Raw genomic sequence first — 22,991 nt, 5'->3', positions numbered from 1 at the left:
CAAAAATGCTGGTTGACGCTCTGTGCTGAAACGGCAAGATGTGTAGACACCAGCGGTAGGAGATGGCGAAAAGAAGCACTCGTTTAATTAAAGCAATGCAGCCAAACTGTTACTGGTTATTTTTCACTTAAAAAAGATATTTTATGCCAAAAAAGTTTAGGTGTGAGTATGATTATATTATGCTCTGAAGCAACATTTTTTTCCTGTACATTTTACTTCTCTCTTATGGCGACTCATAAGAGCTACAAAACCACATACTGTAACATTCTCCTAAGGGGCTGCACTGGAAGTAGTACCTCAGTTCAATATTAGCCAGCTGTTAAATGCCGCTTAAACTAAAGTACTGTTGAATTGACCACGTGCCGCTGAAAAATAATAGGAAAACATAAAAAAAATGATTGAACATTTCGGTTCATGTACTGAAAGATTTGTTGACATTTATAATATTGCTGTTTGTATTTCATGATTATTTGGCGAGGAACGCATAAGAAATGAAATGACCCCTTTTTAAAAAAATGCTACAGAACCAAAAGACGAAATTTTAAGGCAAAAATAAGAGCTTGACGACAGGTGTAATGCTTTCGAATCAAAATGTCATCATGAATGTTGGTTGGCTTTCGCTGCTATAAAAACTCAAGAAAAAAAAACAACTCACTTAATTCCAAATGCTGTTGAAAATTATATTATAATAAATCAATCATACTCCTAACAACTCTCACCTGAAGGTGACACTGCCACCTGCTGGACACTGTCCTCAAATTTCTGCCAGCGCAGCCCGGCGCTGGGCAGGGGGCTGCAGTACAGCACGCCTTTGAAGTCCAGACACCATATATATTTCTCAGACACCACCAGGCTCAGGATCCCATAGCCCGGGCCGGAATAGCCCATCCAGCTCTCTGCAAACTGACACAGACAGTGAACACACAGCGGCAAGAGGCTTCTGCAGCGAGTCTTACAACACAGTGTGAAAACAGCTTCCCGGGCTGCCCGTGCTCAGGACAGGAGTAGACAGACGCGCGAATAGACAGCGGTGCTGTGTACTGTCAGGAAGGAAAGGCAGAGCTGGGCGGGACAATGGAAGCCCTTTTGAGGCATCTTTAAAAACATGACATCGGTGGTGGACTTGGGGTATGGGCTGAGCTGCACCTGCACCACAGAGCTGGCTGCTCTGAATGTGTGCGCCTGTGCACAGTTAATCCCAGCAGCCAACAGCTGGGTTCGCTCAGCAGCTGTGACATAACTGCAGCGGAGCACAGTGAAAAATCACCACACAGGACCGCATTCTTCTTTCCTTTCCTTACTCCTTATCTAACGTATCAGCGGGGCTAATATGGGGCAGAGACCCACCAGCCTGAAACAGTGACTTGGTCTTCACAGTCTCCTCCAGAGCCTCAACACCCACCCTGACAGGTGAAGCTAATATAAAGTCTCTGCGCTACATAATTAACGTAAGGAATAGATTTATTCATGTGTCACACATCACCCTGCGTGCAGCAGTTACATCTGTCTGAGCTGCTGCAGAAAAGCGGATATCCATGACCACTCTATATAACCATGCCTTGCCAGCTAAGCCTTCACAATCTATGCATTCTCTGCAGAAACCCCCCCCAAGGGAGCTATAGAAGAACAGCTATGGGTATAAATTTAAAAATGTTTCAGACGGCGTTTCTGCTTATAAATTCAAGGACCAACATCCATGACTTCCACAAAAGCACAGTTATCTCTTAATATTCTTGTATAATTGCATAATTATATAATTATATACATAATTGTATAATTAAACATATTCCATTTCACAGTAGTTAAGTATGCTAAAAAGAGGCTTACAGAGTTAAGTATTCTAGGTTACTTCAGACAGCTCTTATCCACCAATTAAAAAAGTATCACTATTCCAACGATTAGCCAATATCTAACTTAACTTTGTTTGCCAAAGAACAAGTAAAGGTTTATTCCATGCTGAAAAGAGAAGTGTGCGGGTGGGTTTGCAAAAGCTATAGAACAGGCTAGTGCTATTCAGTTAAGATATTTTTTTCTGCTAATAAGTAAGGAACTTCAAAATATTAACCAGACTGTTTCCACCCCAATTATATTATTTCAGCAGAAATGCTTTTTATGATACCCATTATACCTGCTCTCTCTGGAGCAACAATGGAAGTATAAGTAAATTTTACCTGATCAGACTTGAAAAGGCTTGAATCCTCCAGATCTGATTTCGCTGCGTCTGAGCAGTGCCCATCGATGAGCCTCTGGAGGTTTGTGCCCAGTAAGGGCTGCTCCACCAGGCTGGCATCCGACGCTGAGTGCGGCACTGCGTGGGCATAGATATCCTCCTCGTCGCTGGAGATGCACTGCAGCCCTGCGTCTTGCCACTCTTGCGCTTGTGCTCTGGTGCTGAGCGTGGAGACGTGGCTTATGACATCGTGCAGAGCTGGGAAGGGGGTGACTAAGTTCTGATCAGATGCTTCCAGACTTCCACCAACACCCAGCAGCCCAAAATCATCCAAGGCGGAGAGATCATGTGTGTGGCTGGGTGGCACATGGGGTTCCGACTCATCCTTTTCTGACCTTACTAAGCCATCCTCCCCAGAACTGCTCTCAGCGCTGGCTTGCGTGTTCAGGCTGTTGCATTCAAGGAGGGCGTCGGCATCACAATCTGGAATCGAACCCCTGACCTTTGCACCTTGACCCGGAAGCGCATATCTGTTGCTTTCAGACTGCAAAGCTATAAGGTCTTTCTGAGTGACTTCCTGGCCATCCGACTCCAGGAGGCGCAGGGAAGGAGGAGAGGAGCTTGGGGCCTTTGCAAGCGGCACGTCTGAAGTTTCACAGCTCTGAGGAACAGGCGCCTCCAGCACCAGCACCTCCGCAGGGAGGTCACGGAGATCAGCGCTGGGCGGCTCCCCCAGCCGAGTGCTCGTGACCTCAGGCGAGGTGAGGACCGCAAAGAGGTCGTGGCTGTGCGAGTCCCCGCTCACGGAGCCCTCCCGGTCAGGAGAGTCGGCGCTCTGAAGGTCCAGGCTGCTGCCCAGGAGGCTGGTGCGGTCCGAGAGCAGCTCACACACCGGCGTGGTGGTGCCATCGCTCACGGCGTCTTGGCTGAACACCCCCTCGGACCAGCTGCTGTGGTCCGAGAGCCTGTTCCCGCTGTCTGTCCAGCGAGGGGTAACACGGAATTAGTCATACAAAAAAACAGCACCTCGACAGGGGCGGGGATACGTTTTTCCCTACATTACTGAATCACCAAACCTACCTTGAAATCAATGCTTTATCTTAAAATTAAATTACAGAGATCCCTGCCGTATCGTAAGACTGGTCCTACTCTTTAGTGATGGTATATATGCTAGAGAGCACCAGTACAAGTAGAAACACAAGTAGACACACACACAGCTGTGCATGATAGCTTGGTCTCGTGCATAACACGTTCACTTAATCTTAACAGTACTGTATGTGGACCAAAGGAGAACCAAACGATTCCCATAACATCTGCACTGCTCTTTCGGGAAGTCATCATTCCGATTTCACCACCAAATTCCGAAAAGCCTTGAAACTCCCCAGTTTGGGATCGTCTCTTAATGGGATAAAAATGCTAATTAAAAGAGAAAAAAAAAATCCTACCGTGCCTCTTTTTCTTCTTCTTCTTCCTGACTCTGATGGACTTCACCACCAGCTCTTGCTCAAAGTCCTCCGTGCTGACGGTGCTGAACCTGGTGGAGGAGCTCAGCCCCTCCACCGAGAGCTCGGAGGCAGACTGCTCCACGGCGGCCCCCAGCCCCAGGGCGCTGTCCCAGGACGTCACCGAGCTGCTTCGGCTGCGGGACTCGCTGGTCCCCGAGCCCCCCCTCAGCGGGGCCTCACTGGCCTGCTCCCTCTGTGGGGCACCCTTGGGGTCACCTAACGCCACCTCAATTTTCTCCAGCACTATCACCGCGTCCTGCTCCTTTCTCCCCCCCTCTCTCCTGCAGTCCTCCTCGCCGTCTGGTTGTGTGTCCCTGCTCTCCGCGATGATGGACATGGTTCTGATCGGCTGGGCAGTTTCTACGGCACCAGTGGGTTGGACCATCTGGGGTGCAGTGGCTGTAGGGGTACTCAGCCACAAGGGCACATCAGACACTGGTGGACAGAGAATGTAAGAGACGCATAAAAGTATATACAAAAGTACCATGAACATTTTTTGTTTGATTTTTGGCTGGAGCCGTTATAAAATTGTGTGTACTTATGTGTGACAACAAACAACGCAAAGGCATTCCATTCTGTTCTATTTGTCTCTGGTCTGAACACTCTGAATATTGAAATCCACAGTTTGACTGCGACTAAACTGCGGCAGTCTTACCGCTGGAAGCCAGGCCTTCGGGTCTGCTGGATATCCTGATGATGTCGCGGTCCCCCTTCAGAAGAAAGATCTCGTGGTCTGTGCATGACACGGACACGATGTCGCCGGACCCCTCCAGACCACCGACGACAGCCTGTCAAATACGATCATGTTGAATTCGTTAATGCTTGCGGTCCCTTTAGATAATGATATTTTGTTCATTTTGTTATGCTGGAAAATAAAAATTACACAATAGATTCAATTTTTTTAAACGGGAACGGCACTGTTCTCAGTGTGTGTGTCTGGGCTCTGTCACCTGATTGAGGGAGTCCAGCACATAGATGCTGTACTCGTTCCAGCTCAGCACCCAGCCCTCCCGCAGGAAGCAGCTCAGCAGGCCCAGCTGTCTCTCTGCGGGCCGGTACCCCTCGGTGGCATGGCTGCCAGCGCGCGGAAACAGCTCGAAGGGCCTCACGCCCTCTGCGAACACGTCCTTCAGGATGTAGGTGGCCTGCACGCTGCCCTGCACGTCCGCCTTCCACAGGCGCAGGCCTGGCCGGGCAGCGTAAACCACCAGGTCACTCTGCTTGCACAGGCCAGGGTGGAAGCAAGCCCCAAATTTACCATTGCTGGAGAAAAACACAAACGCAGCTTAGCGCTTCCGAGATCCGTACACGGTGTGTGCAACCCTAATTTTGTCTTTTCGACAATCTGGAGTCTGCCCAGGCCTGGCCTGGCCTGAGAGATGTTCTTGAATCGCTGGGAACCTCTCAGAGCCCCCAGGCTGCCCAGACCGCCTCTGAGGCTCAATTCAACATTGCACACAGGTTATCAATCACATCTCTACCAACACCTCGTCTTCCTGAAGATTACTGCTGGGAACACTGAGGAAACAGCCTTGATCACTGTGACTGAACACAGGGTCTTCACAAAAGGAATACCCCCCCCCATGCAATGGACTAAGCATTTTTCTTTCAAATATAACCAAGGTTACATGCCAATTAGCTACACCTTTCCACATGAGGCATGATATTAACATCTGTACTTTCTATACAGAAGGCCAGCCTATACTTCCTATCAATAAAACAGTTAGGAATCAACACAATAACTAGCATACTGCAGTTTTCTATAACTGCAAGGGCAACAAAGTCTGCGGTTTTGCAACCCACAACAAGTGTTAATTTTACTCAAGAATCCATACCCTTTCCTGGGCTTTGTTCCAACCTGCTGGACTGCCTTCTCTTCGGTGTAGAAGAGCAGGCTGTGCTGGTGTGTGGATACGAGCAGAACTTTCTGGCTGTACTCCAGCTGTACGATGGCAGACTGCTCCTCCAGCAGCACGCTGGGGTTGCACACACCCTGCACACGCAGAGGAGCCAGAGAGAGACAGGGCTCGATTAGGCATTAGGCGAGCCTGCACCAGGTGCCTACAGCAGAGCAGCACGCAGCATGCTCTGAAGGAATAAGAAGAGACAAACTGACCAGGCTTCATACACCCAGTGCTGTTTAAACAACCAGACTGGGATCAGCAAATGAACGGGAGCTGTACCTGGTCCAAATCGATGGCAGAATAGACAACTTTCCCTTTGTCATCCCCGGAGAACAATTTCATTCCGTTTGCACTCCAGGCCAGGGCTGTCACTGTGCTCTTGTGAAGTCCAACTACGTCAAAGCGCCGCAGCTGTGGGTCAGAGAGGGAAATCACAGGCACGCCGACGCAGCAGTGTCATGCCCACGGACACTGTGGGAACTCTCAAAGTCTTCAGCACACTGGTCCTTCAGAAAGGCTTATCCAGCTCACTTTCAATAAATGAATGCACACTATGCCAAATAATGTGGCAAATTAACCCAAACTCACATAAAAAAGCCACAAAAAGTTCAGAAGCACCGTGAATGGTTAGTTGCATTGACCGTTTGTGTTCATTTCATTCCTCGCCTTGATTTCACGGCTCATATTTTAGCCTGTGGACCCAATTTGAAAAGATATACCCTTAATCATCGAATGAAGAGGCTAAGTTTAAAAAAAAAGAAACATGCATAAGAAGCCATGACTACTCCATGAAGAGTTACTGCAATCTTGAGATATAAACCTTCACGAACCAGCCCACATCATATTATTACCAAAAGGCACCTCAATTTAAAAGGGCAACATGATACAGACTAACACTGTATCACTACTAAGCCAATGAGGCAACAACATACCCAAGAAGTAAAGTAAGATCAGTAAGATAACTAAAATCACTTTATTAGCCATATACAATTTCTTGTATTAGGAATTTCTCTTTTCACATACCCCAGCTTCCTCTCCATGAGACACACAGGCACACAGACGGGGAGAGAGAAGATGGAGGTCAGAGCGCAGGGTCAGCCATTTATACGGCACCCCTGGAGCAGCTGGGGTTAAGGGCATTGCTCAGGGTCCCAACGGAGTAGGATTCCTCTGCCAGCCGTGGGATTCGAACCGGCAACCTTGCAGCCACAGGCGCAGATCCTTAGCCACAGTGCCTCCGCTCCGCCCAGCAACACTATACTCAGCATGCTTTGCACAGATATTACCATTTCAATTACCACTCTCTGTCATTCACTCATGACTGATGGAGAAGCCGGGGTGCTGAAGTGTTATTGAGCACTTGGCAGTGTACTGACCTGCTTGTTCCTCCCGGGAAGAGGAGAGACGAGCTGGAAGAGGGCCACTCTGCCCGAGGCCGTGCCCACTGCCACCAGGTCATCGAAACAGCTCAGGAGCTTCACGGAGGTGATGGCCTCGGTCTTGCCCTGCACGGACACGCCACCACACTGAGACAGTGGAAAGTAACCTCTCTCCTGTTCAAACTGCTTCACTACCCACGCGAGTCAGCATTACACCGATGCTATAATATGTAAGACACATAGGCTTGAAAACAACTGTCCATGGGACGCGTTTCCAAAGAGTGAAACTCTTAGCTCAATTAACTAATTAAAGGACTGGGGGAATGAGAACCGAAAGACCTTCAAGTCTCCTGGGCCTGTAGTTGAAAAAGCCCAGAGGGCCTGTGGCGTATGTAATCCCCAACCTGCTGTGAGAGAAAGCTTCAGTGCCCCCTAGTGGACAATCGTAGGGAACAATTCAACAGCAGCAGATGTTCAGAGCCAACCTGGCCTCATGTCAATTTTATTTTTAAGTGCATTACTTGACAAGGTGCACCAACAGCTGACCAACTATTCCCTTTATAATTTAACACTTAGTCCCACTAAATCATTAATCTTCCAGTGGATACGCCAGTTTAACAATCTATGCAATACAGTACAAGTCATGGTCTTCAATACAGATGGACCTCACCTGCCACACTTTGTGGGTGAGAGGGTTAGGTAGAGCCCAGGGAAGGGAATCTGTCACTTTGAAGACAAAGCAACGCAAAGTATTCAAACAAACGGGACGATCATAGTGCCGTCGGGACCTCTGGTAGTTACACGCCCAGCGCGCCGTACCTCGAGGTTATACTTATTCATCTGGTTGAGCCGCCGGCAGTAGAGGTAGAGCATGCCAATGCTGCTGCCCACAGCGATGTAGTCACTGCTGGCATCCAGCGCGGTGAGGTAGACCAGCACCGAGCGAAACCCCCTCTGCACCTTGGCGGGGATGGTGTTCAGCAGGTAATAGAGGGGGCAGAACTCCTTCAGGGCGGCAGGCGAGGCCTGGGCAGCCATGGTGGGGAGTCAGGGTGGCGCCGGAGCAGACGCTGAGAGAGGGGCAGAGGAGGGCGAGAGGCTGGGAGGGAGTGCCGACACACACCTGATAAAGACAGACCTATATCTCGGTCGCAGAAGTCCACAAATTAGGTAATTGCTGTATTCACTCATTTCCAAAATCTTCTGTGAACTAATAACACAATTAAGAAACTCCTTGCATCCATTTATCTAGCAGAAATTAGACTTCATGAGGCTACTTGTCAGATATGCAACACTGCAGTCATGGGTTTCAATTACATTTGTGAGTGCTCAGATTGCAGCACTGAACAGTTCTGGTCCGTTCCCTGAAAAATAACAATCATCCCTGTTTATTCACAAACTACATGAGCATCCCAGTTCATTCACTCCTTCGGGTTATTTACATCTAGACAAACAATAAAACAAATTCAGCATTAATTTATATATATGTATTTTAAGACTTAATATTGTTCATACTATTACAGTTAAGTGAAGATGAAAATACAGTACCTTTATAAGGCAAAAGAACACAGATGTTGCACAGATTATTAATTCAAACAAACGGTTTCGTTTATACGCTTTTAAAATGGTACATATACATATAAAAGAAAGCACACGAAAATCAGAGCTTAGAAAAACAAGAAAAAAGTATTTGATCATACTCACAGAATCAGCAATGCACAGGTATTGGGTTCCAGAAGGACACCATTTAGGCAAGTTTTGGAAATCCTGAAACCTGACAATTATTTCAAATGTATTACCATGCAAAACTCTGCAGTATTGCACACGAGGCGCCATGAATACACTGCACAGATAACTGAACTCTTAGCCCGTCTTTACCAACTGCTTTGAAATACACTTAACACAATTAAGGTTATTATGTTAGGCCTATATTTTAATAAGAGACGTTATACATCCCCACTACTTAATGTATAATAATGTTTGTCGACTACGCAATTTGATAAAAAGACCAAACAAAATGACCCGCGAAAAACCCTTTAGGCTTTTCTACTTCGCCTTATTATGTGTACAAGGCGACACTAAAGAGAAGAAAATTGAAGACAATTCCCTAAAACTGTCACTCAATTAGAGTTATCCAGCGGCTTGCCTTCTGAAATCTCGTTATCTCCTCTACATAAGCAGAACAAACCAAAACCAAGTTTCAGGCGTTATTCTGTAACTGAGGCCATCACTAGTCCTGTCTAGCCAGTTATTTCTATCATTATGAAAACACGCTCAGAAGGCTCACAGCAACACAAACAACTGGGGGTTTATCATCACGACGCATTTTCAAAAATAAGATCGCCGACGCCCAGAACTGAAAAGTCACTGCAAATACAGTGAATTAGTGGCAGATTACGGACTGTGGTACCACCAAGACACCAAGCACAGCACAATGCACACAGCAGACGGTCCGTTTCATATTGAAGGGTGACAACGAGCGCTATGAAAGAAGATGCAGCTGGCCACAGAGTATATTTGTGAGAGGAAAAGCATTCACAACGCCGTTTCCTTACAATAGCAAAACAGAAATTTGTCGAACACAGTCTGGGAGCCTCTAAAAATTAAACGCCCAGTACTGTACCATTAACAAAGGCCGGATTTCTGTACCTTTCAATTCTGTTTTTAATGTACGTTGTATTACTCTTTTGGTTTAAAAAATAATATGAAACAAAGCCAAACACGCTGCTTTCCTAGTATAGTCACTGAACAGTGACAGGGCTATGTTAGCAGAATACGCTCCAAGAAAACGAAATTATCTCTTACTTACGTTGCAACGCGAACATTACATTGGATACCTTTTCTCTCTCTCTTTCTGTAAATCAGCCAATTTAATTGTGTTCTGTACATTCATTTTATTAACTGTAAACAAAAAAAGCAGCAGTTAAATTCTTTTTTTTTGTTGTTACCAGAAAGCCCAGTCGCTCTGTTTTAACAAGGCATCAACATCACAGGTTCGACTGGTTGACATTTGACATCAGGAAGTGACGTAAACTACGTCTTCAATATGGCCGCCTCCTACAGTAAACATGCTTGATCTTACATCGGGGATAAGCATTGCAATTTATTTATGTATTACGTCTAAAAATTACTGACATGGAAGGTTAGTTTTTTTTTATAGTGCGTGAGTTCGGAGTCTGTCAAAGAGTTATACAAAGTAGTTGTCTGAAATAACCACAAACGTTTTTATGTTCTACTCGAGAGTTCATGCCGATTTATGTACTTAGAGTTTTAGTTAATTGAATATCAGTGAAAACATGTAAATACGAGAGCAAGCAAAACCGATTATTTCGTCAGATATATCTAAATGTGGTTCAGATACAGTTTTTTTTATATTTACTATGAATCCGATTAAATCGATTTCTGTTTTAAGTTTCAGTGAACAGTTCAGGGAATGCAGCATCTATTAGAAGACCTGTTTCAACTAACAGTGCAAGAAAGATAAAGGACAATGCTGCTGACTGGCACAACTTCATTCTGAAATGGGACCGATTAAATGATGAAGGTTTTACAATTGCAAACAAAATTGTCAACCTGAAACTAAGCAAAATGTAAGTATTATTCTACATGCATTTTTCATCTCCAATAGAGAGTGGTGCATTGCCATTTCATTGTGTTATTGCCCATTAGCTTAAGAAAATTTACTTTCCCGTGTGAAAATTGAAATTGAGATCCATAAATTAATTTGTTTTTTGTAAGAAAAGTTACGTGTAACAGGTACTGTATAAGGAGCATATATGAAAATAATCATACCCTTAATTTCTAGTAATATGTACTTTTAGTCTAGTGTTTGTATAGTATTGTTTATATAAACTATTATTCTAGTAATAAAAAACACCTCCACTTTTACTATCCTGTCTGCTTTTACTAGAACAGAAAATGACTCAGAATTTAAACTGGAGTGTGATGGTTCAGCTGTCTCCCCAAGATCTGCTGCTGCACCCGAACCAAACCAGGAACTGCAGGACGAATGCACTGAGCTGTTGAGGATCTTGGAGAAAATGGTCTGTAAGAGCAATAATATTGCAGTCTTGTCAGAATTGCATTTTCATGTACATCCCTCAAAGTGGACTGCTACGTTTTGTACATTTTATCAGAACTTACATTGCACGTAGATTTAGCTCGGGTCCCTGAGTAAATATATGCAAAACTATATAACTCTGAAACATACACTAATTTCTAAGAAAACATGATAAAAGTGTGAACACAGGATTCATTTTGTTCCCATTTATGGCCAGACTCACCTTGTATCAAAAATGAGGAAGCTGTCATCTACCGTTAAAGGCATATGTGCACTGGAAACATTTCACCACGGAGATGCCGGAAGAGAAAGCCCTTTGTTTCATACTTGGCCGACGGCACAGTTTGGTGAGTAAAGATGAAATCGGTACTGAATATATGAGGGATATGCTGTTGAACCAAGCTAGACCAAATTACTTCATCTTAAATATATAAAATACTTGCAGAAAAAAGTTCATGTTTTTATAGAATAGGTTTCTGACAATTTTTTACTGTTCACTTACTTTTAATTGTGCAAACAAGAAAGGTTACAATCAGAAGCTGGCTTTTTGGCTGACCTAGCCTCTTTTGTAGTTAAGACTTAACTAGTTCGAGTTAACTTGAAGTTCCGGGATGCCCTTTTACCGTGTGCCTTTACAAAGCAAAGATGTTTATAAAGTTCTACAGCTTGTTTTTTGTCATCAAACGTCAAGTGTTACTAAAAGTGGGCAGCACGGTGGAGTAGTGGTTAGCAGCACTGAGCCCCGAGTTCAGTTCCTGGGGTGCGATCTGCATGGAGTTTGTATGTTCTCCCTGGGATTTCTATGCGGGTTTCTCCCCACAGTCCAAACACATCCAAGCTTATGGAACGTTGCCCCTGGTGTGAGTGTATGCATGTCTGCGAGTCCTCTCCGGGTTGTGTCCTTCCTTGAGCCCTTCGCTTGCCGGGATAGGCTCTGGCTTCCCCACGACCCTGTATTGGATAAAGCCGTTAAAAACCATATAGTTTCTTAATGTTCTGTTCCGTTTTCATGTGTGCTTTCTCAATAAAGCGTTAAAAGTGCAAGTTTAAGAGATCCAGTGCGTGCAAATAAAAGAAAAAAAAACAAATACTGGCAGCATTATTTACACTTGAGGTTCTCCTGTTTTACTCTCCTGTGCTGCCTTGCCAAGCTCCTGAAACCGTGGGGTGAAAACTGAATTGATTTTTACATGAGCAGATGCAAGTGTACTGTGCAATAAATCCAGCACCATCAGGCTTTCACTCTTCAGGCCTGAAAAAGAAGCAGTGCTTCACAAAACAATTCAAAAGGCTGCAGTGGAAGTTAAAATCAAGAAAAAAATAATCTGGAACAGTAATTATAAAAGTGCCCATCAAGACCCACTGAATGCTGTAAAAGTTTTTTTTTCCCCCTCTCTCTAGATGACGTCTCCTCAAAACTTTTGGAATCTTATGAGCAAGAACTGACCCTTAAAGAAACAATAGTGCAAGAAATTGCACACACAACTGACCGTAGTCTTTCCCTGGTTCATCTGTCAGCCTGGCTTCATCAGCCATACATTGAGGACAACACCAAGGTTCTTTTAGAAAGCATGCTGCTGGAGACTGGGCATAGACCACTGTGAAGCAAACTGGAGGACTTATCTTAAATGTCATCAGTTTCAGATGAAAAACTGCATTCTTTCTCCTTTGGCAGAGAAATGAGTATATACTACTTCATTTTGAATTGTTTGTCCAATTTTATGCGATATTAGGGTGAAGTGACATGGGAAGCTCACAGAGAATTAAATATAGCACAGTAACAAGGCAATTCTACCTGAATATGTGTATAAACAAATACTTTTGATGAACATTTCTCTTGAAACCTTGAAAGAAGTTAGACTGCTTGATTTCATGTTCAGGGCCCTCATCCTTTTAAAAGCTCAGAAAAGATATTTATTATAATGGAAACCAAAACGTCACAAGTTAAGAGTAAAGCAATAACACTGCTTTTATATAAGCGACAGCATATAAACTTCAAATATTAGGAATTGTTCCTGTTAATGTCTTAAAATATGCACACCATCTTTTAATTAAAATGGAAGGGTGGACACAAACATCCATAACCAGCTAAGACTTTTTTTTTATTTCACAGTTTAATTTTAAGTATGAAGATAAATAGTTGTGGGAAAATATATTAGGAAGGAATTATCTGTCAACTAAAACTAAAATTTAGAAAAGTAGTGCAAATAAAGACTTACACCAGTATAAAACAATACTGCGGTTTATTTTCTCTTTGAGAAGGGGTCTCAAGGTATAATATTAATTCATCAAAGGCAGTGAAAAACAATTTGGCAAACATTTGTACCCTTAAAAAAAGTAATAAGAAAAATAGTGCAAATTTTTTAACTCAATTGGTATGTAAATTCTTCTTATAATAAGCTATACATATGTACATATATTTTAGGAGGGGTTCATAGAAAACCTTTTCAACAATGGTGAGAAACACTGAGCATTGTACACACACATATGAAATAAACTGTACAAATAATTTAAAAGTCTTCAGCTTGAATGTCAAGATTATAAAAATATATGATGGTATGCTGAAAAAGCCCCTCCCAGAAGAGGTCTGCTAAAGGGGCAATTTTGCCATTCTACCCTTGAGATTCAGCACTGCCTGAGTAAGAGCTCACTGGGAAGTCTCTGAAACCAGGATACCTTCGCTTTGTCCCTCTGTCTCTATACCCAGCAGGGCCTCCACCGTCTCCAAGGGGACACCTTCAGGAGCACGGATGTGCATGGTGGTGCCGTCGGTATCCGTCACTATCAGAATGCGCTCCGATGCTATATCCCCTCCCGAGTGGTGCATGATGAGGCCTTCCGATGTCTGGATGAAGATCTGCTCATGACCCTGAGATAACAGCTCCTGGTTTGCGTCCGAGAGCTTGAACTCGACCGTTCCCCCGACGGATATGATGTGCTCCAGGCTGCCGTTCTGCTCCACGCTCTCCACCGTCAAACCCTTCTCCTCCATCACCTGCAGGCCGCCCTCTGGCTGGCCCTCGGCCTCACTCTGCAGGCTGTCTGAAGCAGGGATAGGTGCTAAAGTCTGCTGGTGCTGCTCCCTAGGCTCTGCGTTGTGAGTCCGGTAAGAATGGTCCAAAGGCACCACATCCCTGGAAAGTGCCTTCTCCAGCTGGTGCATTTGATCTGCTATGTCAGAATCGTTCAGCACCTCCGAAGGTTTCGCGCTGCCGCCTTGCTGGTCGTTTTGGGGGATCGCCAAGAGAACTGTCCCACTCTCCTGCTCACTTTGTACATCCCCCTCCATTCCTCCAGCTGGTTCAACCTCCATGACTTCGTGATTCACAGTGTTAGCTAAGTGCTCCTCAACCAGCTCCTCGGGCGTGAAGTCGTTCTCCAGGCTTGTGAAGACCACCGCTTGCTCCGAAACAGTCAGCTCCTCCTGCTTCTGGATCTCGGTTTGAGAACCATGCAGAGTGACTTCCACTGGCTGGTACAACAGCACATTAGCTGGTTCATTTCTAGGCTCCAAGACCGGAAACCCATTTTCTGTCTCCAGTGCTTTTCTGCTGCTGGGGTCTACTTCTAGTGCACCCTTCACAGCTGATCCATTTAGTTCAACTGTTGGCCCCTGAGACAACGCACTGGGTTCGTTCTGAGCCTGAATAGTGCCTGCAAAAACAAAGGCATTAAGGTGATGAAACACTGATTAGCAGTAACGACACTAACTTGTGAACATCTTTTTTTAATGTGGTACAGTACATTTTCATGCACCAGGAATCAAGATCATTCCGACTGCAGTTACAACGTAGAGTGAAAATAATTGGATTGATAATAATTGGATAATAAAGATTGGATCAAATCTGAAATCCGAAAAGATCCTTTAACTTTTCAGATTTTTGTCTGAAAGTGATTTATGTGTAAATCACTGAAGAATGGATGTCATGTGTTTTAAAGCTGTTCATACAAAATATACTTCTGTGTGAAACAAATACTACAGTATGTTTTACCTTGTTGAGCAGTCCCAGTCGTTAACTGCACTTCTTTCACAATATTCTGAATTCCGTTTTGGTTAAGGTAAACGCCATTCGTTTCTACAGCTGAGTTTTCTATTCTTATCCTTTTTGCTGGCAGAAATGAGCTTTCGCTCTCATGCTAGGAATAAACATTAAAAAAATTACTTCTGGGTACTTAAATACATATACAACATAACCAGATTAACCACCAAACATGGTTATACATTCAGGCCTATAATTTCAAATTCCACGGTAACAAAATGTTCAAATGTGCAAAGGATAAAAAAACAAAACAAAATCAATCTTAAAAAAACGTAAATGGCAAAACCTCTGGCAGTGTATAATGGGCGCTTTAATGGAAAACAAAATCACTAGAAAAACTCTGGTCACAACATAATTTCTTTACTATAAAAAGTATTTTTCAAAGATGAAATTAGTCTTCATTTGTCAGAATTCTGAATGGTAAAATCCACGGCTTCGTCACCAGAAAAGTTAAGGAAATTTAGAGTAGTGATAAAAAAAATAAAAAGGGCCCAGGAGAAGAATCCTTTCAGATTGTTGTGAAACTTGACACAAATACCTCAAGACTGCTAAAATGATCTCGGAAATAATCTGATGCACTTCGCAGGTTGTTAAAGGCGGAACACAAATTATTTTTCCGTTTTCTGCCGAAGCAGTTTACCTCCATGAGACGTTTGCCTGCTGAAAGATTATTTTCCTTGCAGACCCTTAGTGCTGGCTGTACCACAGAAGCTGGACCTTGCAGCCTGGCCTTCTTCACAAGATCCTCAATGCCCAAGGACCTGGACACCTGCGGAAATGACACTGTTAGTTCTTCAGCCATCTAACAATGGATGATCCAGATGAGTCACTGAAGCTGTGCATCCTAATGCCCCAAATCTTAATCATTCATACTCCCCCTTTTATTATGCATAAACAGGGGTAGTCGGCTTTCAGGTTGGGGGGGGGGCACATGTAGGAGAGGCTGGGTGGGGATTGGGAGGCAGAGCATCTGAAGGTTCAGCTGAGCCGAGACTCTTTGCGTCAGAAAAAGGGGTGGCTAGAGTCTCGAGCAGCTCAACAAGTTAAGGGGTTGCAATTCTGTCTGAGGTGCCTCTACCGCCCTCATTCACCCTCCCACTCTGCTAGACGAGCTTCTCCCTGTGCCACTCAGTCACCTCTCCATTCCCACCGTCAATGGTGACAAACCCAGAAATGTATTAAAATACTTCAACATGCTTAAATGTATCCATCTGTCCAACAAGGTTCATTTAACGCGGTATATTGAGATAAAGAGCCACAATGTTTAAGTTTAAAGATTTAAACTCAATGTAAATAGCGTGTTACTCTCTCTACTCTTATTGCATCTCAAATGTACTTTTTATATTTCATATCAAAATATCTTTTTATTTGTGTTTAATATGACAAATGGCAACAGCTCCTTTACTCACTCACTACCTTTTAGCCATATTTCTTTTCTTTAACCTTGTTAAACTGGATTGTCGGATTACATGACACTTACTGCGTCCTTCAAGACAAGTTATAGAAAGCTGTAAATGACAGCTCTAAGTGACAAATGACAAGCAGACGGCCATTCTGGCAATCTGAAAACTGCAAACAGCTTATTCAACTCTCTTTCTACCCAGTGAAGGAAATGGTTGAAATGAAATGATAATCTTGTGTATTTTTCACAAGGCACTCTGCCAGCTGTTTAAACCAATGTCTTGTTTTCAAGAACTGGTTGGATGAGGTCAATCAGCTACTGAAAAACGAAACAAGCTAGATAGGTCAACTTCTCTTTTTTTGGAACCTTTCTAATGTTCCAATAGGAGTCAGCCATACAAAAGCTGCCCATCTCTTTTCTGTTATACCGGGTGATGGACACACCATGCTCTTCTCTGTGTGCGACTGTGCTCGGAGGGAAGGGGCAACTTGCGCTGGTACACTACCTCTGGGTCTCTGATCTCCAGAGGGGTGTGCGGGCCCGGGCCGAGAGGAGAACCGAAGTGCTCCTGCGCCATCTTCTTCACCTGGCTGTGCAGCTGTTCGAACTCCCTGTACACATCTGCAAAGTGAGGCCTGGAGGGCCGCCCCTTCTCCACCTGAGACGGAAACAGTGCACAGCAGGACTGAAGCTGGTTTTAGCCATGGTGAAAATAAAGTTTTTTAAAAAAGGTACAACATACACTGGGATTAAGTGCTTTATTTTCTAAGAGGGCCCTAGCGCGGCACTAATCCTACCCTATCTTCAGAGGATCTTAGGCAATTCCGCGCAGTCACTTGGGGAATCCTAGACACAGCTGGCTAGTGACATGACCTAAACTCGAACCCACATTGCCTGGATCATAGAGCAAAACCTGCAACTGAGCATGCTCCTTTACTGCCACTTAGGAGGCTCCAATTCATCTACAGTTGGGTCTTCACATGCGTGAGGCTTCGGTGCAGAGAACAGCCAAATGTTCTGTAATGTACTAAAGTATACCGTAGGTGTGGTTAAAAGACATAAGCTAATTCACGAACATTAAATTCTCAGATATCAAGACCCTACGGTATTTTTAAACACAGAGCTTCCATTAAAGAAAAGAGAACGCCAGTTGCAATTCAGTAACTACCGAATATCCTCTATAACAGGACAACGTAAGATTTCCAAAAGGTGCTCCGGTCCGAAACACCTCCCATTACCTTCATGAGTAAAAACTCCCACACCGTCATGACTTTTGCCAGGCGGGGCAGAGCCATCTCCATGAGCTCTTCAGTGTCACTTTGCTGCAAGATCTAACACAGACAGAAAGAGGCGTCCTTAGCCAACCGGCTGACATAAGGCACACGCAGACACCCGAACGAAAGACACGGCGGGGCTCGCCTACCTCTTTCAATCGGGCTCTTCTCCTCTGTGCCTGCTGTTCTGTGGTAACTCCTCCCAGGTATTTGGGGGGCCGACCAGGCCTGGCTCTTCTTGCTGGACGGCCTGATACTTTGGGGCGCCCTGGCCTGCCCGGTCCCTTGGGTCGGCCAGGACCGCGTGGTCTCCCCGGCCCGGCGCAGGACGGTACCCCTGGGCCCGGGGCAGGCTGTACTGAAAGGGGGGTGTCAGCCTAAGCAACAAAAAGATGATGCCTTGAGCTCTGACCCAGTCACCTAGTTGGCCTCATGGACAATCATGAGGCATCACGCTGGAAGTGATTCCAGTTTCCAAGTGCATATATCAAACATACGGGGATCAGACAGACAGGTGTATCAAAATGACTTTTTAATGTCTCGGACATAAAGTGTTGGATTTTTACTGACCACATGGCTACGTGACATTAGCTAAAGAGTACGAGTTTTTTATCCTGAAAAAGAACATACTTAATAAAAACATTTATGTTGACCTTTTACGTCAAGACATGACCAAGCATAAAGCAAAATTTGCCAATAAAAAAAAAAATCAGACAAATGTCTGTAGTTCTTTTTGCAGCCCTCTTATTTAACCATGCAGCGCCAACGAAGACAACCTGAAGCTGGAAAACGAATTCCTTTGTGCCACAAGGCTTCAGAGCCTGAGGTGGAACGAACTTCCTTTGGCTCCTAATACTAACCTCCCACACTACAAACCATCCCAGTTATTTAATAGAGAAAGCATGCATTACACATACTAATATTCCCATCTCTCCACCCTGCAGACGGCCTCCGCATTTGACATTTCTTATTCATGTCAGCTCTAAGGTTCCCGACATTGTATTGCGTCATTAGATTGTAACCGATCATGATTGAATGTGTGTGGCGTTTCCTTTTCATTAACAGCCACGTCTTTCACCCGCAGGTCACCTACCTTCTGCCCTTGCAGTGCCACGACTGGCTCCGACAGTGGCCCTACCGGGTCGACACCCTCCGCAGGGGCCACAGGTGCCCCTGGGGGCAGCAGCTCGGTGCCGTCTGCCGCCCGTGAGGCTGGAACCGGTGTCGGTGTGGCCTGCACAGGAGGCTCTGTCGCAGGCGCCCCCCCAGCGTTCCCCGTGGGGGGTCCCACCTCGCAGCCCGCCCCGTCTGCACCCTGGGGGGCAGCCGCTGCCTGCGCGGGCGGCTTCATCTGCCCGTGCGCGGGATTGAGTCGGTAGTGTCTGGACAGCCCCCCCCGGCCGATGTAGGCCTTCTCGCACGTGTCGCACTTGAAGGCCTTGGGGTTGAGGTTGAAGTTGATGGGGGCCGCGTCACCCTTGCTCTCCTCGGCCTCCTCCTCCTCCACGCTGATCTCGGAGTAGTCATCCGAGTCGGACTGGTGGCCGTCCGCCAGGTCCTCCCTCTTTATGAACTTGTAGTCTTTCACTTTGTATTTGGGGGGTCTGGAAATGCGCCCGGACCGCGTCTTCACCTTCTGCGGCCTCCTCAGCCTGTCCTTGTCCTTGTCCTTCTCCCGCTGCCTCTCCTTCCTGTCGGGGGCGGGGGGCGCGAGGGCGGGGGCGGGCGCCGCGGGGGCCCCGGGTCTCGGGGCCCTGCCGTTCAGGGCGGCCCTGGGGGGCGGGGCGGCGCGCGCCGGGACCTGCCGGTGCACCAGCAGCTGGATGGGCGGCTCGCCGGAGCTCTGCAGCACGAACTGCTGCGGCGCCCCCGCGCCCATCACGGGCTGGATGTGGATGATCTGCGGGCCGCCGAGGCCCACTGCCGGCGTCACGCTGAGCTTGGGCACCGGCTGGCCCGCGGCGACGCTCTTGGGGTGGAACACGGCCAGGGGGGGCAGGGGGCTCTCCTTGGGCTCGGGCAGGGTCTGGCTCCGCACCTGGATGCGGATGGTCTCCAGCTGCTGTCGGGAGGAGGGAGAGCGTCAGCGTGCCACGCCAGCAAGGGAAACAACCCGAAACAGAAAGCTGCCGCAGTTGGAACTCTGCCCAGAGGCCCGACACTGGCAGCTATAAAAACATTTTTAGAATCAAACGAAACTTCACATGTTTCTTAGAAATCAAACAAAACCTCAGAGCAACCTCTATGAGTAAAGGAACAGGTTCCAGCAGGAACCACAGTTAAAACAAAGCGTTTCTTTTTTCTTCCTTTCACCATGGAGTGAACCTGAACATTACCTGTTCCTTTGCAGCCTACCTGCGCTGATAGAGCTCAAAGCTATTAAAGCCTCAGTTTTCAGTCGAGATCGGTGCCTCTCAATTTAAACATAAGAGGACTTATGTGCCGCCGAGCCGATTTTACAGGGCTGCTACCCGAATACAAGGACTGCCTTCCAAGCTACGGTTTCAAGATGACTGGCACTTACTTAAACCTGCCCGCCACCACGAATAGCACACACCGGGTTCACACTCGGTTTCCCCAGGGGAGAGGAAGGTGGCAAACGTAACGGCGAATATGAGAGAGACGCGAATCAGGGCCCAAGGCACCGACACTGAACGTGGCCGCCCGAAACGCAAAACGCTGTCTGTCCCGCACCGCCGCCACCACCACCAGCCCGATGTCCGGCCCGTACCTTTTTCTGGATCAGGCGGGTCCCGTTCTGCGACTGGCTCTGCTGGAGCGCCACTTGCTTGGCGACGTGCTGCAGCTGCCGGGACGCGTTCTGCATGATGGCCAGGGGCGGCGCGCCGGCCGCCAGCTCCAGCGGGCCTCCGCCGCCGCCGGGGAACAGGCAGCCGGCCTCCAGGGAGATGCAGGTGGCCGGCGGCTCCGGCGCGGCCGGCTCGGGCGGCGGCTGGACGAGGGACACCACGCTGTGCGGCGGCGGCGGCGGCCCGGCGGACTGCTGCGACTTGGCGACTTGCTCGATCACTTGTTGCAGCTCCTCCGGCGCCAGAGTTGCGCTGTGCTGGATGTACTGAGCAGGCGGCGGCGGAGCGGGTATCTGCGGGAACTGCGGCGCTGGCTGCTGGGTTTCGAAGATGCGAGCCGCCTCGTTCTCTGTCACCTCGACCAGCTGCTGGCTGGCCAGCTGCTCCACAAGTTGCTGCTGCTCCTCCGGGGTTAAACCCGTCCCCTCTACGAAGCTGCCGTCCGGCTGGACGTATATGATCGTGCTGGTGGCTGGCGCTAGGGTGTCCACCAGCTCACCTGCCACGGCAGTGAAGTCAGTCGTGGTCACCGTCTCCACACCGGGAGTCTCGACGAACGACGTTATGATGCTGCCCCCGGGGAGCAGTCCGTCCCCGGCTGTAAATGCACTAACCACCTGGCAGGTGCCCCCGATAACAGCACCCTCATGGACTCCCCCGCCAGCAGAGACGTGCAAGTACTCAGAAATGCCCGGAGTCTCCGCCAACTCTTTCACGCCGACTTCCACACAGGTGCTGCCCGGCCCGCTCTCGTCCCCGGCCTCCTGGGGCGCCAGGACCCCGCTCATCGCCTGTGTCACCCCGGCGACGACGTGGAACCGGGCCCCGCCGCTGCCGTCCCCCTCCGTAGCTCCCGTTGTCATGTTGCTCTCGTCCTCCTTGTCCGCCATTTTGGTTGGAGTATTCCCCCCCCCAGGCAGGAAGAGTTGATAGCAAAACAAACAAAAAAAAATAACTCGGGACGGATTTTTTTCTTTTCCGCGCCGGAGTCGCGGAGGATAATTTACGTGAAAAAAGAGAGTGGTGGATGGTGATTTTAATTGAAAATGTTACGAAAATTAGACTTTGTAACCTCGCATTCCGAAGCCTTTTATAAACGTCACGACAGCTCGCTACAGTAGTCGGGTATGGGCTCCTGCGAGGGTCATTTCGCAGACCCAGTCGGGAGACGAAGGGCTCCATGAAAATGCAATTAGCTGCGTACAGTATTTTTTCGAAACTACACTCTTTTCTTCCAAATAACTAGTTACGAACGATAAAAAGGTCCGCGCCAGCCAAAGACGGTGTTTCCAAACAAGTCAACCAGTTGGAGTATGTTTTTTTTAAATAGATTTGTAATAATAGTTACAAGTTGGTACTGTAATACTTTACATAACACATGCAAAACAAATCATGGCACGGACTGTGAAAATCACGACACCTTACATTGATGCATACCATTGTCAATAAGTCATATGAAAGACGAGTTTTTCTGCAGTGTGATAAAAATAAATAGTATGCCTTGATTTTTTTTAACAAAATGATACCGCCCAACGTGGGGCTCGAACCCACGACCCTGAGATTAAGAGTCTCATGCTCTACCGACTGAGCTAGCCGGGCTGTCTGGTGTGAGTAAGTTGGAACACACCTTTTAGACAATTTTAAAATTGTGTCAGATTGTATTGCAATTTATTGTAAAGCATTGGTTTCAACTTGTTAACTTTCCTTTCCCAGACGTATCTGATATGGGCCGTTCACTGATCGTAGGTCATAGCGTAAGACTTGTTTTTTTAAACTCCTGTAGCTAATTTAAAGTCAGAAATGCCTTGTATATATGGTACGTGTAAAAATAATCACAAAACGTTGTTAGTTTAAATGCATCTGATTCCGAATCCTGGCATGCGAAAATAAACCGAGAAAGTGAAAGTGAAAAATTTAAAGTAAAACTTCTGTAAAAGGCGGCCGGTTAGCTCAGTTGGTTAGAGCGTGGTGCTAATAACGCCAAGGTCGCGGGTTCGATCCCCGTACGGGCCAGAGCTTTCGCTTTTAAAATATTACCTAATGTTATCATGCAATTACAATCAAAATGTTACTACTTTTTTGCGTTTTAAACAATTATATTATTATTTGAAACTGAGACACCCCCATCCATAAAAATGACACATTACCGGGCTCGATAAAAAACAATACATTTTGTTGCACAGCCTCTGATAGATGACCGTTTTCTCCTAAAATGTTCAACACGGGTATTAAAAATGAACCCAGAAAAATATTGTCCCTTAAGCACACTCAGAGTGTGAAAAATTGTGTCGGACTTAAATACAACACGCAATTACATCGAGAAAGTATTAGGTTAAACCATAGAAAGCGTTCTTAATGCCATGTTATCTTTTTTTTATTTAAATTCCCGCAAAAAGCGACCTGTCTACACAAGCCGGACCATCGCGGATTCGAACTCACAATCTTGT

At 46.4% G+C, this 22,991-nt stretch overlaps 3 protein-coding genes and 2 non-coding genes across 8 annotated transcripts in view; 2 read left to right on the top strand and 3 right to left on the bottom strand.

Annotated features, from left to right (window-relative positions):
• The window catches only part of tecpr2 (tectonin beta-propeller repeat containing 2), a 31,284-nt gene extending 21,325 nt beyond the window's left edge, over positions 1-9,959 (bottom strand). Inside the window, exons 1-11 of one of the 2 annotated variants that reach the window (XM_088647704.1) lie at positions 9,768-9,959; positions 8,663-8,732; positions 7,778-8,028; positions 6,956-7,084; positions 5,859-5,990; positions 5,511-5,668; positions 4,626-4,938; positions 4,331-4,463; positions 3,616-4,110; positions 2,172-3,148; positions 720-903 (exon numbers count right to left, since the gene is read on the bottom strand). In XM_088647704.1, coding sequence (XP_088503830.1) covers positions 720-903; positions 2,172-3,148; positions 3,616-4,110; positions 4,331-4,463; positions 4,626-4,938; positions 5,511-5,668; positions 5,859-5,990; positions 6,956-7,084; positions 7,778-7,996 — 2,740 coding nt within the window. In that variant the 5' untranslated portion in view covers positions 7,997-8,028; positions 8,663-8,732; positions 9,768-9,959. The remainder of the gene's footprint in view (positions 1-719; positions 904-2,171; positions 3,149-3,615; positions 4,111-4,330; positions 4,464-4,625; positions 4,939-5,510; positions 5,669-5,858; positions 5,991-6,955; positions 7,085-7,777; positions 8,029-8,662; positions 8,733-9,767) is intronic. The other variant, XM_088647705.1, reaches the window with a different exon arrangement.
• Positions 9,960-9,975: 16 nt separating this feature from the next.
• cinp (cyclin dependent kinase 2 interacting protein) lies at positions 9,976-12,807 on the top strand. The gene is made up of 5 exons (XM_088647721.1): positions 9,976-10,100; positions 10,371-10,548; positions 10,869-11,001; positions 11,236-11,365; positions 12,420-12,807. The coding sequence occupies exons 1-5, from the start codon at positions 10,094-10,096 to the stop codon at positions 12,620-12,622; spliced, it is 651 nt and encodes a 216-aa protein (XP_088503847.1). The 5' UTR covers positions 9,976-10,093; the 3' UTR covers positions 12,623-12,807.
• Positions 11,502-21,704, bottom strand: znf839 (zinc finger protein 839). Of its 3 annotated transcripts, none has more exons than XM_088647708.1 (9): positions 20,466-21,704; positions 18,828-19,793; positions 17,884-18,111; positions 17,699-17,791; positions 16,966-17,118; positions 15,699-15,827; positions 15,011-15,155; positions 13,695-14,672; positions 11,502-11,969 (listed from the first exon to the last, which is right to left on the bottom strand). In XM_088647708.1, the coding sequence occupies exons 1-9, from the start codon at positions 21,432-21,434 to the stop codon at positions 11,767-11,769; spliced, it is 3,864 nt and encodes a 1,287-aa protein (XP_088503834.1). In that variant the 5' UTR covers positions 21,435-21,704; the 3' UTR covers positions 11,502-11,766. The 3 variants fall into 3 exon arrangements, with proteins under 3 accessions (XP_088503834.1, XP_088503833.1, XP_088503835.1); XM_088647707.1 differs by having other exon boundaries at positions 18,828-19,796; positions 20,466-21,703; XM_088647709.1 differs by lacking the exon at positions 11,502-11,969 and having other exon boundaries at positions 13,245-14,672; positions 18,828-19,796; positions 20,466-21,697.
• Positions 21,705-22,070: 366 nt separating this feature from the next.
• On the bottom strand, positions 22,071-22,143 carry trnak-cuu (transfer RNA lysine (anticodon CUU)). Its single transcript has one exon. It is a non-coding gene; the product is annotated as a tRNA-Lys (tRNA).
• Positions 22,144-22,483: 340 nt separating this feature from the next.
• trnai-aau (transfer RNA isoleucine (anticodon AAU)) lies at positions 22,484-22,557 on the top strand. Its single transcript has one exon. It is a non-coding gene; the product is annotated as a tRNA-Ile (tRNA).
• The last annotated feature ends 434 nt before the right edge of the window (positions 22,558-22,991 follow it).

Source organism: Lepisosteus platostomus, chromosome 10 (assembly GCF_059453375.1).
Source record: "Lepisosteus platostomus isolate fLepPlt1 chromosome 10, fLepPlt1.hap1, whole genome shotgun sequence".
NCBI lineage: Eukaryota > Metazoa > Chordata > Actinopteri > Semionotiformes > Lepisosteidae > Lepisosteus > Lepisosteus platostomus.
The sequence above is the reverse complement of the archived record's forward strand: the minus strand, read 5'-3'. Positions and strand labels throughout refer to the sequence as shown.

What these genes read in the sequence shown, in the direction of transcription:
- cinp (XM_088647721.1), top strand. An exon ending in AACCTGAAACTAAGCAAAAT is followed by an intron (nt 10,549 to 10,868) that starts GTAAGTATTATT and finishes TGCTTTTACTAG; the next exon opens with AACAGAAAATGACTCAGAAT. An exon ending in TTGGCCGACGGCACAGTTTG is followed by an intron (nt 11,366 to 12,419) that starts GTGAGTAAAGAT and finishes CCCTCTCTCTAG; the next exon opens with ATGACGTCTCCTCAAAACTT.
- znf839 (XM_088647707.1), bottom strand. Translation starts at nt 21,434, where the DNA reads ATGGCGGACAAGGAGGACGAGAGCAACATGACAACGGGAGCTACGGAG. An exon ending in GAAGAGCCCGATTGAAAGAG is followed by an intron (nt 17,792 to 17,883) that starts GTAGGCGAGCCC and finishes TGTCTGTGTTAG; the next exon opens with ATCTTGCAGCAAAGTGACAC. An exon ending in GGGAGTTTTTACTCATGAAG is followed by an intron (nt 17,119 to 17,698) that starts GTAATGGGAGGT and finishes TTTCCGTCTCAG; the next exon opens with GTGGAGAAGGGGCGGCCCTC.